This window comes from Leptosomus discolor, chromosome 1 (assembly GCF_034619465.1).
Source record: "Leptosomus discolor isolate bLepDis1 chromosome 1, bLepDis1.hap2, whole genome shotgun sequence".
Taxonomy (NCBI): domain Eukaryota; kingdom Metazoa; phylum Chordata; class Aves; order Leptosomiformes; family Leptosomidae; genus Leptosomus; species Leptosomus discolor.
This window is the reverse complement of record NC_141391.1, coordinates 208,392,753-208,411,907: the sequence shown is the minus strand read 5'-3', so window position 1 is coordinate 208,411,907 and position 19,155 is coordinate 208,392,753. Positions and strand designations below refer to the sequence as shown.

General features: G+C 36.5%; 1 protein-coding gene across 2 annotated transcripts in view; it reads left to right on the top strand.

The window, feature by feature from the left end:
• PCLO (piccolo presynaptic cytomatrix protein) overlaps window positions 1-19,155 on the top strand; it is a 382,319-nt gene that overhangs the window by 315,746 nt on the left and 47,418 nt on the right. For both annotated transcript variants that reach the window (XM_086474501.1, XM_086474492.1), the window contains exons 18-21: window positions 2,933-3,004; window positions 5,458-5,638; window positions 6,877-7,071; window positions 8,318-8,500. In XM_086474501.1, coding sequence (XP_086330627.1) covers window positions 2,933-3,004; window positions 5,458-5,638; window positions 6,877-7,071; window positions 8,318-8,500 — 631 coding nt within the window. The remainder of the gene's footprint in view (window positions 1-2,932; window positions 3,005-5,457; window positions 5,639-6,876; window positions 7,072-8,317; window positions 8,501-19,155) is intronic.

The following is a 19,155-nucleotide window of genomic DNA, read 5'->3' as shown; positions in this document are numbered from 1 at the left end:
CAAATATCCTAACTGAGACTGCAATCTTTTATATTATTTCTGAAATAATTATAGGAATTTACTTTCAACATAGGAGAAAAACAAGCTGCATTAAAATTATTTCTTTCCTCATTCAAACCCTTGCATGAGATTTTCAAGGAATAAGTATTAGATATTTCAAGTAATGCATATTTAGCCAGACATTTAAAACAAGAAACAGACACTTCTGTACATGTGGTGTTGGTTACGTCTTCCATAAGAGAAAATATTGGCTGTTCCTGCATATGCCTTCATTTACTTTAAATGATGGTTGTCCAGAGCAGCCTAAAGCTAACTGGAGTTCAAGTGCAGTGATATGCTGACACGTGGGGCTTTATTTTTTAATTTTTATTGATTTATTTAATTTTATTTTTTCCACAAGGCAAAGCCTGAAATCAGTTGCAGCTTAGTAACACTTTTTTTCATTATATGCTTAGAACTCAAATGAGGTTCACAACACATGTAAACTGCTTTTCTTCTTTTAGGGACATGTTCTCACTTTCTTGTTGGTACATTGCTCGGTTACAGAAACACACCGTCAGATGGACGGTGAGTTTCTACAACCCATTTCAGCATTGCTGTTGGTTAAATTCCTGATGGAGAGCTGAACTTCTGGTTTCATGAACTAAAACTGAATGATGTAAGGCAGAACCCTGCTTTGCTGTGACGGTAAAATGGCTGCTTTTAAAGCCATTAGCCATGGAGTGTTCTTTGCCTTCAGTAGTGGTACATATAAATATGTCTTCAGAAAAGCAAATTTTCCTCCTCTTTGAAACTCATTTCATACACTATGCCTAATAAAGCTCTTTTGATGATTTTTCATTGTCATAATATTTTATAAAGGCTTTGTTAAACTAAGAGGCTTAAAATAGATAACTCAAAGAAATGTAGAGTGGTGCAAGTTTTCAGCAGCTTTATTATCATACTAATGCAAAGAAGCTAGCAAAGTAAGGTTGCAGTTACTTGAAAATCTTCTCTATTTTCCCCTTTCCACCAAAAATCTGTCAGATTTTAGGGTTCTTTTTCCTTTCCTGGATATAAACATTCCTCTCTCTGCTCTTGCACAGTCATCACTTGAAACAAGAAGACGTGTCCTCCCAAAATAGCAACAATTGAGACAATACATTTTGGAAAAGTATTTGTGTTATTCCTTTTTATTTAAAGGGTAAAAATACATGTACTTAGTATAGCATCTAGCAGGAAATTATATCATCCAGGAAGCTAGAAGTAGCATGGACCAGTGTCTATTCAACTAATTTTTTTCAGGGTATCTTTCATGTGGAAGTTTTGATACTGTCTTGGAATAGCAAAGAAAAGAAATTTTATTCAGTCAAGGAAATTATCTTTACACATATTCTGTAGGGGATGTTCAAAAGAGAATCTTTTTGTTCAACTTGAAATTTCCTTAATTTTTGCAGGATATTTTTAAAAAGAATGTTTAAGAAGAATGTTGCCTAATTATGTAGGAATAAAACAGAGAAAGATTAAAGAATTGCTCTCAATTGTTTTCATTCATTTTATTTGTTTTTAATCTTAGCTTTCAAGTCATGTTGTTGCCTGCTTAAAGAGTACGTTGTTGATGCTAAAAAACAGTACAATTACCTTTTGTGTGGGTTTTCCAGGATATGCTGATTTAAACTTGTTTTTCAAAGGCATTGTCTTTGCAAAGTTGCTAATTTTTATAAAGTTAGCTGGGAGCAGAAGATATTCCAAATACATAATAATGAGATTAAATTATCATTTGAAGACAATTTAAAGTTAGTAAGAACTGTCTGAATCTGTGTTGCATTAAACCAAGGGGTAGTGGAAGTAAATAACAAACACTGCTTTTCTTGAAAGTATGTATAAGACGTACAGTAAATGGTACAGCTTATAATTTTGAACAATGACTTGGTCCTTTGTTGTCCCTTTGTCCCAAGCAGACAATTAATAGTCAGAGCAGTGAGTGATGTGTTGCTTCTGTTAGGATGATGACCTCAATTATCACATAAAATTTCTGGTTCTTGCCTCTTTTATTCAAGTATGTGAAAAGAGTCCTGTTTTCCTTAGTAATGCTTGGAAGTGTCCAACAAATTCTTCACTTACAACTTTTCGGGCTGACTTCACAGACATCCCGTACCCCCAGGATTTTGTCCTTCTCTCTTTCAAGCCACAGGAATTTCTTACTGCCTCTCCAGCCATCTGCTAGCCTTTTGCCCCAGTGTACAACACCTGTAATCAACCCTCTCCCCACAGACCCTTGGAATAACCTTTCCAATAAGGTCAGCTGATTTGGTCAACAGCTTCTCTGTCATGCACTATCTTGTCATATAAAAAGACTTACTTGTTTTTTACTGTAGACTGTAAGAAGAGTGCTTGACACAGCTGTCATGCTTAAAAAGGTCTGCAGATAATGGGTTTTGATAACTGTCATTAATACCTAACAGTACAACTTGTGCTGCTTGCCTGGATCACTTGCCGAGTCCCACTGACTACGCTGAATTCCAGGGTTATTAAAGCCTGGTCTTCACAGATGAGATTGTATAAAGAGGTGTTTTAAATAGTACATTTGAACTTCACACTCAGATGCACTATAGGCAAATGTTTATGTTCAGGTGACTTAGATCTGACGACAACAAAAGCTGCAGATATACAAAAACATGTGTTTAAAAATCAGTTTCGCTCTTGTAGCAGACACACGTTCCTGTGGTGGAAATTCCTAAATCAGGGCCAAGCACATGCCCGTTTGTCTTGTCAACAAATAATAGCCCCAAATTATTTTTCTGAGATCAAGGTTGATGGGAGGACAAAAGCTGCCTAGCTGTCACTATGAAAAAGAGTACAAGGAGGAGATAATGAATAGAAACCACCATAAAGACTTGATCTGAAGTTTATAATGGCAGCGGGGTTAATTATCCTTTGATTTAAATTGCAGCTGAAAAAGAAAACACTGGAAGTGACTGTCTGGGATTATGATAGATTCTCCTCGAATGACTTCCTTGGTGAAGTGAGTATCTTATTTCCTCTTTTCTAATCCTGACTAGTTAGAAAGCTGATTAACTGCATGCTAGTATTTGGAGACTGTTCTTTTCCAAGGTATGGTACATGTGTTAAGTAAACCTTTTTTACATGATGGTTTTATTCCTGACTTCATAACCAATGGTCATGATTTCTTTCATTCACACATGAAACATGCCTTATCTTTATCTCGATTGACTGTCAGCAAGTTCATTTAGGACTCCACACAATGTTACTTCACTGAAAATCAGATTTTTTTTTTTGAGTCTGAGACAGTAGCAGCCTTCACAGTGACTGAAGGGGGAATTCTTGTTATGACTGATAAGCTGTCTGTCTTGATTTTAACATAACATGGGAAGGCTGAGGAGGTATCAGTCTTTGTAAATTATTAAAGGGTTAAATTTTGCCATCAAGCCATAGTTTAGCACATGCACAAGTATCTGCAAGTGTGAGTAATTTGGTCTTGCTGATCAAGGTCTCATTTTGGATGCTACAAAATAGCAACAGCATTACCAAAATATGACTGAAGGCAAAATCTTGTAATTAATAATAAATCAGAGGAGTGATCATGGGAATAAGTATGCTCTCTCTTTTACTTTTAAAAGCAAATAAACAAATACATGCATGTAAAATACAGAATTACCAGAAGTAACTGTGATGTCAAAAAAGTAATTAAAAATGTTATTACAAAAGAGGATTATAATCAGAAACAAAAGTCCAGGAAAATCGATCATTCATATACAGAGTAACTCAGAGTATCTCTGCTCATTCTGCATTTGTATTTCACAAAAAAGGAACTCTGTTCAGCTCCAGTTCCCCTTTGTGTAACTACAAAACTGAGCAATCAGTGTCACTATTTGAACAATTACTAAAATAAATGTAAGGAAGCAGCTACATGATTACTTATTTCCTGCATACTGCATCAGTACTCTTGTTGAGTTCAGCATGTTTGTCCAAATGCAGGGCTTTACTGAATATTTACATCATTGTTATTTATGACGTTTAGAAAATGAATGCTCCAGCAGCTGCTTCAACAGGAAAATTTAAACCTTTGCCTTCAAATATTTTCAACCTCTAAAACTATTTTATTTGTTAAATCATTCAGACTTAAACATGAAAACAGTTCTTCATGGAAAAAAGGAACGGAAAGGGCTATACAGTGTATTTCAGGACCAGGATGTCCAGAGTAATCCTGCACCATAACATCAGATATGGGGTATCCAAATTGTACCCTAAGGACTTACTTGAATAGGGCCAGCACCACTTGCATGACCCTCTTCAGATTAAGTATAGACCTAACCAGAAAGTCCAAGCCAGGTCATATACACCCTAAGACGCTGAAAGAAAAGAGGAAAGAAAAAAGGCTTTTAACCTTCCAGAAACAATCAGTTGTGAAGAGACTTCCCCATCCCTAAACTTGAAAAGGCTTTCTCTTATCTCAGGTTTTGTAATAAACTGACAAAGGCATTGTTCCCTGAGGTAATTGCACCCTTTAATTTTCTAGTAGTTTTAAAACTTCCCTACCTGACATTAGTTTTAACCCTCTCACCTTAGAGCCAAATGCAAGGCTAATTTTGTATGTTCCTTTGTTCGAGATTCTGTGATGACTCTAGTACTTTACGTCGCTTGGCCCTCTCAGCTGCAAGACCATTAAGGGAGGAAGGGTCATTATTGGTCCCAGTGCACTTTTTTTTTTTTGGTAAGAAATTTCACAAAGATTCTGCTAACAATGCAGGTGGTCTAGAGCAGATTTTATCTACAATGCAGTTTTTTTAGCCAAGTTGCTAATTTCATTTCCACATTGCCATTGCATCTCTGGGTTGTTTTTTTTTTTTTTTCCAGTGAAGTTTCAAGGCCCAATATAATTGAATTCTATTATTTTAGTGAAGTGCAAACATATCCCTACTCTTTTATTTTTGTTACAAATTCTGCATATGTGTATTTTTTTAAAAAATCAACAAGCAGCAGTGTCATATTTTTTAAGACCTTATTAGAAACAAATACGGAGTTATTTGCCCCTTTACTAAGGAAGAAAATAACACTGTCTGATTCTTCTATTAGAATATTTCTATACAGAGGCAGAATGACTAGATGTCTTTTTAGTCTAGCTTTCAAGCTAGTGCTCACAATCTAACCTTTAAACTATCTAGCCGTCTTGGTATGCAGCCAGCTCATAGTTCTTCCTGAGGTCCTATTGAGAAGACATGTTAGTTCAGACACATCGATAGGCTAACAAATGTGGGTTTGGGATGACAGCTGGCTTATATCAGGTGAGGTCAGAGCATGGGCAGAGAGTCATGAATCTGCCAGCATAAAGCCTTATACCCCTAACTTCTTACATTTGATTGCAACCTCTAGTGACACAACTATAGACTCTTCTACTGTACACAATCGTTAATAGATGAGATACAGGCCATATGTTGTACTTGGATTTATTTGTAGGTATTGATCGAGTTATCCAGTGTCTCTCAGCTTGACAACACTCCTCGGTGGTATCCTCTGAAAGAACAGAGTGAAAACATTGATCACGGGAAATCTCATTCCGGACAGAGTAGCCAACAATCTCCAAAACCATCTGTCATCAAGAGCAGAAGTCATGGAATCTTCCCGGACCCCTCCAAGGGTAGGAATTACTGGGTGCACCTGATATGAAATGTTTTCCCAGATGATAGGAAAACCTTTGCTATGTGTAAGTTCTAATAGAAAAATAAAGTTAGTGCTATGAAGTTTGTATACACTTTTATTAAAAACGTATTTATGTCTGTGATTAATTCATTGCAGCCAAGGCTTAATTTGGCTCGATCAGTGCCAGCCAGTTTACTGTGTCCTTAAAACAGCAGCTTACAGGCTCTAAGTGCTTTGCTCAACTACTATAGATTCTGTGCCCTTTTAATTTTTCTGGTAGCCTTGGCCAAATTCAATACATATTTAGCTTTCTATTTTTCGTGTTCCTTAAATATTCTATGGCATTTTATCTTCTGGAAATGTCACATTAATATTTTATAGAATAACAATTATGCTATAATAATGCATATGCGTTTCCAGACAATGATAATGGGCTGTAGCATATCTCACTTGTATTGGAAATCAGTGGAGCTGATATAGTAGAATTATACTAGTCTTTACAAAAGCAGAATGCATCTCAGCGTCTGCTGTTCCAAGAAATTGATTTCTACTTTTTTTTCTTTATACTAAGTAGCTGGTGGCCAGTTGCTCACTTAAAACACAGTATATGTCATACCAAAGCAAAAGCCATCCCAAATAGCATCCAGATGAAAGCCTCAGAGTGATAAGACTGTGCTTCATCTCTACTCTATTTCTCTGTATAATGTTTTGCTAGGGATCGGTATCTATATAAGAGCTAGATCTAAACTAAAGGTTAGTGTAGAAGCTATTTTAAGTTAGGCTATGGTTTTGACCAGGACATTCATCAGAATAAAACTGCTTGCATTGGCAAAGTATTTGGTACTGGTGTAAGTGATGCTAGTTAGTGTCTGCATACTAGAGAAGTAGAAAGTGGTACATACTAGAGAAGTAGAAAGTGGAAAACACATTAATTTTTAGGCTACCCCATCTTTCCACCAGTGTAACCCAGCACAGGAGGCATAATTCACAGGTGACAGAAACCCAATAGTAAATTAATTATTCCCTGGGCCAGGGAACAGTGGGGAAGTAGAAAATGGTGCTTCATAAGTGTTTCCTAATCACAATATATCCTGAGACTTTAAATAGCATTGCACAGCTTAATCTTTATTCCTTGTTCTGAAATTCAGCTAGAAAGGCCAGTCAAGAAAAAGAAAATTAAATTGTCTGTTTGTTTTTAATAAATGTAGCAGTTGTGCTTCTTCATTTTCTTGGTAGACATGCAGGTTCCCACCATTGAGAAATCCCACAGCAGTCCAGGGAGCTCCAAATCTTCCTCTGAAGGACATCTACGCTCTCATGGTCCATCTCGCAGCCAAAGCAAAACCAGCGTCACTCAAACTCACCTTGAAGACGCTGGGGCAGCCATCGCCGCTGCTGAAGCAGCTGTCCAACAGCTTCGCCTTCAACCAAGTAAAAGACGCAAATAAATTCCTCAGCATGGCAGCTTAATGTTCATCTGTTGCCTTTTTCCCTGCTGTTCTTCCCTTTTTGGCTATTTTTTTTTTCTGTTCTTGGCACACTGTGCTCACTCTGTTCAATGTCTTTCTTTGTGTGCCTGTGTGTGAATACATTTAATTACAATATACTCTTGTATTTAGAAGTCTTTTATTTATATATTTATTTTCATTTATATATACTGCAGTGAAACTGGCTGTTTCTCCATCAGTCCCTTCACTCATGGTCCATGATGTTCCATGGTTGTGCATGACTCACAAAGAATTCTGTTGTGTGGTGGTGTTTTGATGTCACTAAATGACTGCTAATGAAATAATCAAAAACTGCAGAGATGCGGCTGCCAGCTCCTCAAGTTGCACACAAGTACTGAGAGCACGTTAACAAGATGTATCTATAAGTAGTAATCAGGAAGGACAGTACTATATACACAAAAGAAGATTTAAAGTTAAAGAAAAATGTTTTTTAACTGCATGGCTGAGATTTCTATTTTTGAAACATGACTGTAAATATATAGGGTTTTTTTGAAAGGAAATATAGGGCAACCTTCTTAATATCTCAGACAAAATCATGTTAGTGATGAGCAGAACAGCAATAGACAAAAATGTTAAACACATTAAAAGCAAAATCATTAAACACACAAAGACAATAGCAACTTCAAATTTCAACAGTGTTATCAAGTTAGCAAAGTCAAAGGGAATTAAGAGCTAAGTCAGATGACAGTCAGTTCAATTTTTTTAGGAATTTTTGTGCCATGGATTGATTAGAGGTCAAGACAGGATTCATCTGACAACTATAAACAGACTAATAAATTAAAAAATTTCCAATCAAAAGGATTGCAGTCCAGAGTATACTTCAGATCAGCATCTGATTTCTATTTGAGGGTTTAGTTGATGGCAAATTAAAATTCTCTGACTGTGGAATCATTGTGTTTGTCTTCAGGATTTGTTGATATGCCATAAACTTACCATGGTATAATGCAAACACTGGGGGAAAATTATTTCCCTTGTCTTCACCATCATTAATAAAGAAACAGCCAGTTTTAATACTCTTTAATGCTGTGCATGTGGTGTCTCTTTGGTGTTTGAAAACACTACTTACTTAAATACAGAAAAAAACCACTTCTGTTTGCATGAATAACATTTAAGCTGGTTCCATCTGAGGATACATACTCTGGGTTTCCATTTCACCCACACTGCCACAGCAGCACATAAAAGCGGTCAGTCTAATCATGCCAGGAAGCAGCACAGACACAGCATAGCAGGAGTCCTCCCTATTCAGAGAACTCAGTCTGACAATCTGCCTCCACCAGCCAATGACAACAAAGACCAAAGTCAACTAGCCCTCAGGAAAGTGATGTCTGATGGACCAGTGAAGCCTGAAGGAGGTGAGCAGAAAGACATGGTTAAGAAGTCAACCACATTCCAAATCCTTCTTGCCATGCCTACTAATTCATCGCGATATTTATTTACTTTACCCCTCCATTAAGTGCTGTAAATGTTAACATGAATCAAGAACTCTGCTTGATTTTTCCACATCAGTGCATAAATCCATAATGAAAGACTGTGCTAAGAAACATTACAAAACAACAAATGTGTGCACTTCCATTCCACTGGAGGACTTAGACTTCTGTTGAAAAAGATATAGCTTTGCTTATGATGTTGCCTAATAAAAAGCATGCATCCAAGCTGGTCTGCTTAAACATGATTGAACATTTCTTGTACTGTGATAAAAACCTAATTGCACATTTTTGTTTCTCGAATTCTAACTGGGACATCAACAATTTATTTTTCCTCTCCCAACATAATTGTTATGTCAAAAGTCTTTAGCATAGGTAATTTTTCAAACCACCAGTGGAAAGGAAAGGAGTTTTGATCCATGTGTAGCTCAATCACACAATAACGTTCATATCAGCCTCTTAAAAAATTATTTTCCACATGTAGGCACCTGTGCATCAGACCTAAATACCACATATCATCAATTTCTCCCCTCTTCACAAATAAAGAGCCAGAATCTCAAATGGTTCAAATTGGCACTGTTCTTTTGACTTCTGGAGCATTTTGTTTATTTCCATGGAATCCGAGGGATTATCCCAATTAACTTAGAGACTGGACTCCCAGATCATCTCTTGTGCTGTAATCCCTTCCAAAGTTCTCATGATTCATTGAAAGTTTTTCTGTCAACACCATTGCACATCTGTCCGAGAAGGTTGTAGGAGGGAAAGAGGGAACAATACTTCAAACAATATACGCTAAAGGCAATGAGTCAGTAAGAGAATTAGTGTGGTGTTAAAACAACTAATTAACAAGGGCAAATTTAACAAATAATTTTAACCGTTGGATTTAGAAATAACAAACTGTTCCTTATGAGAGCCTTAAGAACTCTTCCATAAATATATCTATTGACACACTTGTGTGTCCACTCACACACATATTGTCTTACTCTACATCTCAACTCCAGACACTCAGTTCAGGCAGCGGCTAGAAGATACCACGGTACTAGTTCAGGCATCATGACTGAAAGGCCCATCCTATTCCTGGGATGTATGCCATGGAAATCTAAATAACTCTTATGATCTTTTGAGGTGTCATGTCTGTAGAGTTTTATCATGAAGACTTGTAGTCCTGTGATGCCTTTTGGCATAGACAAGCAATGCTAAAACCTTTGGCTTGTGATACAAGGTTGAATCAAGGTTCACATAGACTTTTATGATAAGGAAATATCTAGGTGGTTGGCTTCAGGTACACTTGCCACTGAACTGTTATGCAAGCTTTGACTTTTAAAATTGCAAAAAGGGTATGCATCGATATGCATTTGGCTCAGCAATATTAGAAGCATCATAGAGAGTTATGGGAATAAGAGCCCACCTGAATATCATTAATGTATAAGCGAGATTAGAGTTACTATGAAGAGACACAGTACTTTTGTCTTTTTACTTCTGACAAATACATGGTCACCTACACGAAGTTTACAAGTCTGGTTTCAGATCTGTGAGAAGTTTTGACTTCTTATGGTAGCAAAACTAGTTTGTTCTAATTTATTCATTTTAGGTGGGCCAATAATTGCCATTTTGAGGTTAATGGATCTCATGTGTTTCAGCAGGAACAAAAAGCAAGATTAGTTTTGTGGAGTATGTAAGTAAAACAGGAAGAGACTGTGACCTTGAATAGAAAAAGCACCAAAGATGCTCAAAACAGCTTTCAGTTTATGGAGTTCTTTGCAGGAGGGAGAGGTGATGAATGAAGGTTTCCCCTGCAGTTCAAAAATTCTAAAAGTTGAGAGTATTGTAATGAAATGTAAATGAATATTAGGGCGTCATCACTTTGCAAGTCTGTTCCTACAGGCATGCTGCATGGTTGTGGTACCCACCCGCATTACAGCCTACTTTATTGGCACCTGGAAACCATTAGCAACTGGTTTTATGGACTGCAACAGTCATGCTGGCAAGTTAGTAATTTTTTGTCACTACATCTCAAAGCCCTTTATTAAGGAAGCAATTACAGATAATCCACAACATTATTATTATTATTATTATTTTACCACACTGTTTCTCTGTGAGTTTATCAGAGAACAGCACCTTTTAGAACAACTGGTTGGTTTCTGATCAGTCTAAACACACAAGGTGGTAGTAACCTAGCAAGATTTCCACAAAGGTGATGGGAAAAATTCTATGCTGTGAGTGATCATCAGTCCTTCTCTACCTAAGAGAACTCTGAGAAAGAGTTTCCTCCTTTACTCTAGTCTCTCAATAGCTTTCTTTTTCCTTGAATTGAATTGGCAATTGAAAAAATAAAACAAATGAAGAACCCTCAGTCATTCTTAGGATGCTCCAGAAAAGTCTTTCTCTACTTCTGACTCCTAAGGCCTTTTCTAGTGGATGTATTTTGTCTGTTATCATTTGTATATCCGATAAGAAGTAAAAAGGAAATTATAAACAAAATCAGCACCCATGGTATACATATTCTATTTTGTGAATGCAAAGGACTTGCATCACTTTATTTGACTGAACTGTTTCTGTATTCATTTTAAACAGTAAAAAATGTATTTTAATAAATCTGTTTTAAAATCAAGGTGAAGCTACAACAGAAAACATTGGTCTTTGTTCAGCACCTTTGTAAAATCCAATATTCAATAAATGCTGAAGGATAATTTTCTTGTTGCCTGTGAGAGAGAAGAGTGTGATCTGCAAAGAAACCAATTGCATAATACACATTCCCATCACACCCCTCAGAAAGGAACTACAACATTTCCGAACCAGCCCTTTGAAGGCAGAAGTGGCAAGGGATCCAAGCCAGAGGGAGACAGCAGAGCCTACGTTTGAGTTAATTTGATTTTGTTTTTGTGAAAAGTCTGAATCATTGCCAATTACACATTCACATAAACTTAAGCACATTAATTTCAACATAAATCTGTGTATTAGATTTTATCCACAAGATGAGTCAGTTTTAGAGACTGTGTAAATCAGTCCACCTCCTACTAAGTTAGTCATTTATCCCACAGAAGGATCATTCCATTATATGGAATTTTCTTGGTAGGTCAGTTATGTTTAAAATATAATAAGTTATTTTAGAGTTCTTCAGATATTTGAACAGTTAGAGATATTATAATGATAATTACCAGTTCTCTAGATATATGCATATAAAGCAGTAGGTGTATCTACAATATAGTTATTTACTGATTTTATATAAAAGGCCTTTTCAAAACCAGTTTATAGTTTTAAAAGAAAGAACTACATGTTTTAATTTTAATAGCTTCCAATAAAGTGAATAAGAAAGACAAGGAACAGCAAATTTTCCCTTCAGCATCCATGTGAAGCAGAAAGGTGCATCAGCTCTGCCTCACTAGAATAGAAAGTGTAGTTTCCAGTGATACAAAAATTTCAGAGCACAAAAAAAAAGATAGTGTTCACCATGTAGTCAGCCTTTATCTATACAGCTGGTCATTTTTTAAAGTACACAGCTTTCTAGGGATCTGTGGTCTCTACAAGGGTGTAGCTTAATGGGTAAACTTCAATGGTCTTGTCCTTATTTGCAGAGGAAGAGGTCCAAGTTTTGCCCCAAAAGGTACAATTATTGTACAATGAAAAAACAAGTCCTTTGTTACATCAGAATATTGAATGGTCAACAAAAAAGAAATTGTTTTATGACCAAAGGAGGAAACTTCTAGAAAATTATTTTGCTTCTTCATAGGATCTTCGGTAACAGTAAATTAATATTTAAATAACTCACAGCTCAGTAGGTGATTTTAAGCTTGAATATCATTGTAGTCCTATGCATTTTTCTATTTTTTCAAACAGACATTTATGAGAGAGAAGCTGCAAGTCAATACGCTGTTGCTTGAATATGATGGTGGATGCCATATGCACCTCCTCTTCTGTCTGGCACACATTAAAAAAACAACCAAACAAGCAAAAAACCTGCCAGCAGAAAAGCATTGCTACAGTCTTGACCTGAATTAGTTAGTAAATCTTAAAGATCTAGAGAAAATACCATGTGTTCCTGTTAAAGGTCCAAACATACCTGTTAAATTACTATTCAAGGTAATTCAAACAATATATTTCTCCAATAATTTCTGTCTATTTTTGCCAAATTTTTTTACTCAATAACAGAATAGTTTATTTCAACCCCAAGCCTCTCAGAATTTGAAACCATAACATTTTCTGAAAATTTCCAAATCTAATGCATGTACCAAGAACCTATTTATTTCTCCCGTCTCACAGAGAACATTTCAACTTTCACATTATAAATTTTCCATCATGACGCAAAAGATTTTCTGTGATGTCTTAAGAGGAAACTGCTTTCCAACTAGTTGTGTCAAATGATTTTACTGGTCAGAGGGAGGTCTACTATAGGAGCTGATACTGTTCGCTAGAATATCTACAGTAGACAGTCTGTGCATCAGCATTTTCACAACTGTACTCACATAAGCCTGTCAATTTACACCACTCAAAGACCTCCAATTTAAAACACTTCCATTCAAAAGGCAACGTACCTGCTTTTAACTCCTTTTGTCCAACAACTTTGACAAAAGTATAATGAAATGTCAAGTACAATCAAGTGCCAGCGTAACAGGTTAAAGCTACACAGAAATATGATGTGCTTTATGTACCAAGATATTGCTAGGACTGTGAAATCCATGGTACAAGCCTGTGCCAGCACTGTGTAATTTCTAGCCACTATGCTGTAAGAAATTAAAATCAACAGGAATTTTCCTTGTTACTAAGTTCTACTTACTGACATTAGCAACAATGTGGAATGAAAGGAAATTGATTCTTAGGTTCTGTAAATCTTTTGAACTGGATATAATTGTGTATTTCAGTGCCTGCTTATTTGTGGTCCCTTTAGGTCTATATCCTTTTCACACTTTTAATAGGCAATGTCATGTTTTAATTTCCAATAATAATTTAGGAATTTTCCTTCACATTTTAAATTATTTACTGCCCAAAGCTGTTTTATGCTATGCCTAGCTTCACTAGTCTCTTAATTTCCAAGTTAAATGGGCCTTCATATCTCTACAAATAACCCATTTCCAAGAATTGCTGTCAAAACAAGAACAGTTTGTCCCCACTGTCTTTGCAGATAGCAATAATCTGAGGCTGTCTTTTGAGTCTTGTTTCAGTCTAATAGCTGGCACATTTTGCTTTGGCTATTTGTGCTATTTACTCTTCCACCATTTTAAGCTGACATGTAATTTCAGGAAATTGCTCAGATTTTTCATTTGATAACTCCTCTTTCAAAAGTCTGTTAGATGGTAGCCTAGCCCTACGGAGTACATGGAAGAAAATTATTTCATCAGAATTGCTTTGCTGGGTAAAGAAATGCCATCACCACAGTTTAAGATGTGCGCTGTTCTGCCATTACTCACTTCAAATGGTAAATTGTTCTGTAAAAAGTTGTGTTGAAATTTCACAGTATATCACTGCTCAGTGTGTGGTCAAAGCCGTGTCTAATACACAAATGTGGCTGAAATAGGTGAGACCAGAGTTTAAAGAACTGTTCAGTATGAGGAAGAGTGAGGAAAAGAAACTATTAGAAGTGACCTGAGGTATATACCTTTGATCACTAGTTATTTATCCCCATTCTGTTGCCAGTTCACAAAGATGCAACTAGCAGTCCCAACAACAAGGTTTTACACTGCAGAACCTTACGGAGCAAGCCTGAGCAGCACTTGGTTTTAGTGCTAGCAAACCCTTCCTAAAACCAGGTGAACTGCCATTTGGGGGCAGTTGGAGGTTGGAGCACTTGAAACACAAGGAGACTGAGAGGGAAGAGTAGACAAGCTTCTGCCAGAAGACACTGTGTGTGACATGCCCAGTCTGTTGGTCAGCAGATAACTGTCCAAAGCAGATGGGTGATTTCACCTGCTCCTATGGGCTTGCATCTCTTTGAGAAGACTCCGCACGATGCTATCAACCCTTTTTGTCACCTGGGGTTCCTCACAAGACTGCCAGTTATAAAGAAAAAAATTTTTTCAACCATTTAGAGGCAAATTCTCAAACCTTAATCCTAAATGCATACTCAAAACCATTTTTCCTTCCTTCTTTTCAGTTTACAAATGGAACTGTCTTTCCCCATGTGTTTTGACAGTTGTACTTCGAGCATCTACAGTTTAATCCCCAGGAGTACGTTCTGCTTGAGTCTGTTGTTCTTTTAACCACAGGAACCAACAAACAGCATGGTTCCATTTTTCAAATTTAAATGTTTTAAAAGAAAAGTCCATTCACTGTAGAAGAATGACTGGAGTGGCTGACAGTGCTGGATTGTTTCCCTTTTGCTGCTGAGTGATTTGACAGTTCATGGCTATAGGTCTTCTGTGAATCATCTATCTCCCTTATGTTAGGTTTTCAAAAAGCATCTTCTCTGTTGTAAAAAAAGACTTTTCTGAAAGATCAAGTGAAATCATACAGCTTGCATTTTTTCCTTTCTTATTTCTGATTTTAATACAATATTTTCTTTACACTAAGGCATGACTTACATGTTTTTCTTGATTATAAAAGCTGATTTTCTAACTAGGTCCATACACCAAAGCATGAGCAAAACCATATATTTACCATGGATGCATTCAACTAATAGTGTGCTAATAATAATAGCAATTTAAAATAATAAAAACAAAAAAATGAAGCTAAAAGGTAAGGTCAGTGCTAGCCTCAATTTTCTTGACTCGGCAATTCTTCTCCAAGAAGGCATAAGGGAATACATGGTCAAATATCATTCTGTCAAAGGAAAAGCCTTTTTTCTTTTCTGTGACTAACACAGAGTACAAAAGGTATCTGTTTAACATTTATCATTTTTCTCTTGGGAAACCACAATTCTACACCAGGGATAACATTATGATCCACTTTCTTAGAATCTGAAAGAATTCCTGCAAGCAGTTGAGAACTCTTCCAACTCATTTATGTATTATTCACTAGAATGGTTGAACTGAAACTTTTGTTCATGCCAGCCTGCACAACAGACAATAAAACAGTGTCACCCAGAGGCAGCATTAACACCACATTGCTAGTTAGTAAACATGACATGTCTATCTATCAACACACCTTCCAAGTAGAGAACATTTTATCTCATTGAGGGAACTACAGGTTAAAATAGGATTAGCAAATGACAATGACTTCAAACTATAACAATGACTTTGTATAATAGGAAATTCTGTGCACTACTTCAGAGGAAGCAGCTCATAGTAGAGTTTTAAACTTTAATTTCCTATTTCTGTTCTTCGTAGTTCAATGGCTGGACAGCCTAGACATCATTGATGGTACAATCCTTAAAAAGTATCAAGCACCTGATAAACTGCATAAAAAGTTCATGGAGAAGGAGCTGGAGGGGGAAGGGGTATCTCCTGTTTCCTAGAAAGAGGCCAAATAATGATGCTCGATAATGATCTTCAGTTAAGTTTAGTCTCTTCCATCTGCTGAGGTCTAAAGAATCTTCTCTTTGCAGATGGAAAGATTTCAGCATCATATGTAATTGACAGCAAGATCTTGCCCATAAGAAGTATTTTAAAAGTTTTCTAAGGTTTCTAAGAGTTTCTAAAAGTTGGTTTTGGTTTGGTTGTGGGTTTTTTTTGTTCGTTCTTTTTTTTTTTTTTTTTTTCTTTTTTCTAAGAACCAGGTAATAATTTGAAAGAACAAAGGGCAGGGAAGCAATGAAACAAAGCTTTTCTGTACTCTGGATACTCAATATTCAAACCATGGCAATTGCCTTTGCCCAAGTTCCTATTCAGATGAATGTTGTAGATTTAAATAAAACAAGACTACACCTTGTAGTGACAGGCATCTCTGTGATACCAGAAGAGAATATCCAGTCTTTGGACCAGAGTGAATCTGTATGAAACTGTTCAACTCTCTACACACCAAAACACCTCCTGCCAGAACTCTGGTGTCAAAACCTGAGAACAAAATCATTTTGTAGTGTAGGCAGCTCTAAGGAGAAACTCTGTAACTCAGAAGTGAACATGCCTTAATCTCACTTTAGTTACTTGTCCTTTATGTGGATAGGAATGCAACTGGCCAAGCAAGGTGGCAATTGTTCTGACACTTACAGGGCTTCACAGACCTTCCATAGGCTAGTAAGACTAGAGGAGTACCACAGTGAACTCGGACTTTCTTGTTAAAGTTCCTAAGGCAACGTTTGTGTTTGTTCAAAGGAAAAGGGCAAGACTGCAAATGAATATACAAACTAGTCCTTTGCACATGAGACCAGGGAACAAGTTCTAACTTTCAACTTAAAGTACAAATCTAACCACAATTATCTAACAGACAAAATATTGCCTGGCAGCGGGCATCACCACATCTCAGAACTTGGAAGTTTCCTATATAACCAGCAGCAGAAGCTGAGAGGTCTAGATTTATCTGTAAAAATATAGATAGATAGAAAATGTGGGTGTCTCATGAGTTATGGAGGAGTTTTCTCTATCTACATTCTTAATTTATCACAAAACCAGCTGTGTATCTATTTGTGGATTTCATCTCTTGTCACAAACTGATGCTGTAGTTCATTACTTTCATAGAGCAGACAGGAAAAAGAAAGAAATAAAATTGAACTTTAGAATTTTCAAAATCCAGTCATGAATCTAAACTTGGATCCATTATAACCATTCACCAAGAGATCTTATGGGGGAAAAAAAAATCAATATAGAAAAACATGTACATTAGTGAAAAAAGTAGAGAAACTAAAAATACAGCATAATGAATGTATCATCAGGATACAGCTGTTTCAAAAGAAACAACTATGTTTTGGTTATAAATAGATGTAGCAAAACTTCTAAACCATTTATAAAGGCTTAATTCAAGCTTTTCTGGCTTGAACTAAATTCTAGTTTCTCACTGGTTTTAGAAATCCACCAGTAAAGATATAAGAAATTACTTCAGGCACCAGCTTTTACAGAAAAGTCAATAAAAATAAGAGCGTAGATATGAACCACCCTTTCAGCCACATGTGTTATGGTGGAGATGTATGCTACACTAAGCAAATTCATGCCTAAGGGAAGGAAAGACAGTTTTTGGTACTGGAACAATACTGTCTTGACTTCTTTGGGTTTTGCAGATGTGTGGCTTTCCTGATTGTCCTCACCTATATGGCATTTGTCATGCCATGGCAAAAAAACGCAACCCAACCTAAAGAAGCCCTCAGAATCCCCAACAACAAACTTCAGAAGTCATATAGGTCACACACACACTATGAGAACTGGGGTTATGGGTTAGTTTGGGACAGGCATGATATAGCCCCAATTCAGGCTGTTGAATACCCGACAGCTGGCAATCGCGCACTGCAAAGGAGAGCTTGACCTTTCTTCTCTAAAATCTCGCTCTTGCCCACTATTTCCCAAGAGCAGTTTGCTGACGTCACTGTAGTTGTAGGAACTCACTCTCGGTACCACAAACTGATAGAGCAGCCACTGCTCACAGCTGCCTGCGCAGGGCACGCTGCCGTGCATTCTCTGTCTCTGCTGGAAAAAACATGGGTGGCTTTTTCTCCAGATGAGATGTTGAGAGTATCTGTTAATAAAACTATGATTTTACAGTTTATTAATTTGCATTAACATCCAAGAAGACAGCCTGTGGTCAATTAATAAACTCATGAAATAGAGCTAAAAAATATTTTAGTCTGAAACTAATTTAGACTGACAGATTCCTTCTATGGCTAAAAGGAGTCTAAGAGGCGACAAGGAGCTTTAAAAAAACAAGTTATATGACAGCTAGGTTTAGCAGTGAAGAATAACTTAGCAGAGTAAAAGTACTGTCTTAACTCGCAGCTTGGCCCAAGGATTGATATGTGAATTGCTTCAGTCCTCTCTTCTTGGTTCAGTTATTAATCTGGTTTTGCATTATCTTTGAGGAGTCACACTCAGCTTCCTGGTCCCACACCAGGTAGCATGCAGCAGTCTTCACCAAAAACATTGTTGATTCAGTCAGACATAAACCATATTGGTTGCCAGTTTAAGGCAAAACACAGTTGGGGCTCTGGCTCTTATTTGAAGTAATTTCCATTTAGATATTTGACTAATTTCTTGTTTACAGAAAAATCTCTTTTAACTATTTGCATTAGAGTTTTACAGTTCACCAAAATAACATAAAACTTCATTAAGTCTTCACAGAAAAATAACACAAAAAAGTATTTTTTATCCTCAGTATATATGCTCAGTCAGTTGGAATATATGAAACATGACAACAATAGATGTAGTTGAGGACATTTAATAAAAAATTCCAAAAATCTGTATTAATATTCCCAGACAATTGTGTTGTTCAATATGAAAATAACTACTCTACTGTTCCTGTATTAATTATTATGTGTAATGTCACTGTGTTATTTTTTGTTTATATTTCTCAACTTGCTAAAGGCTGAATACCAAAAGATTTGTTCATTTAGTACAATATCCGAAACACAAAATAAGTCATCTAAAGTAAAAATAACATGCTGGTGTACATTTTCTACATCAAATGGTCTTAAGCAAGATCAGGGCATCTCCAATCACAATATGTGCATAAAAATTCTAGGCGTGTAGTAAGAGAGATCCGGATGGGTAGGAGCAGTTGAGAAATATAAT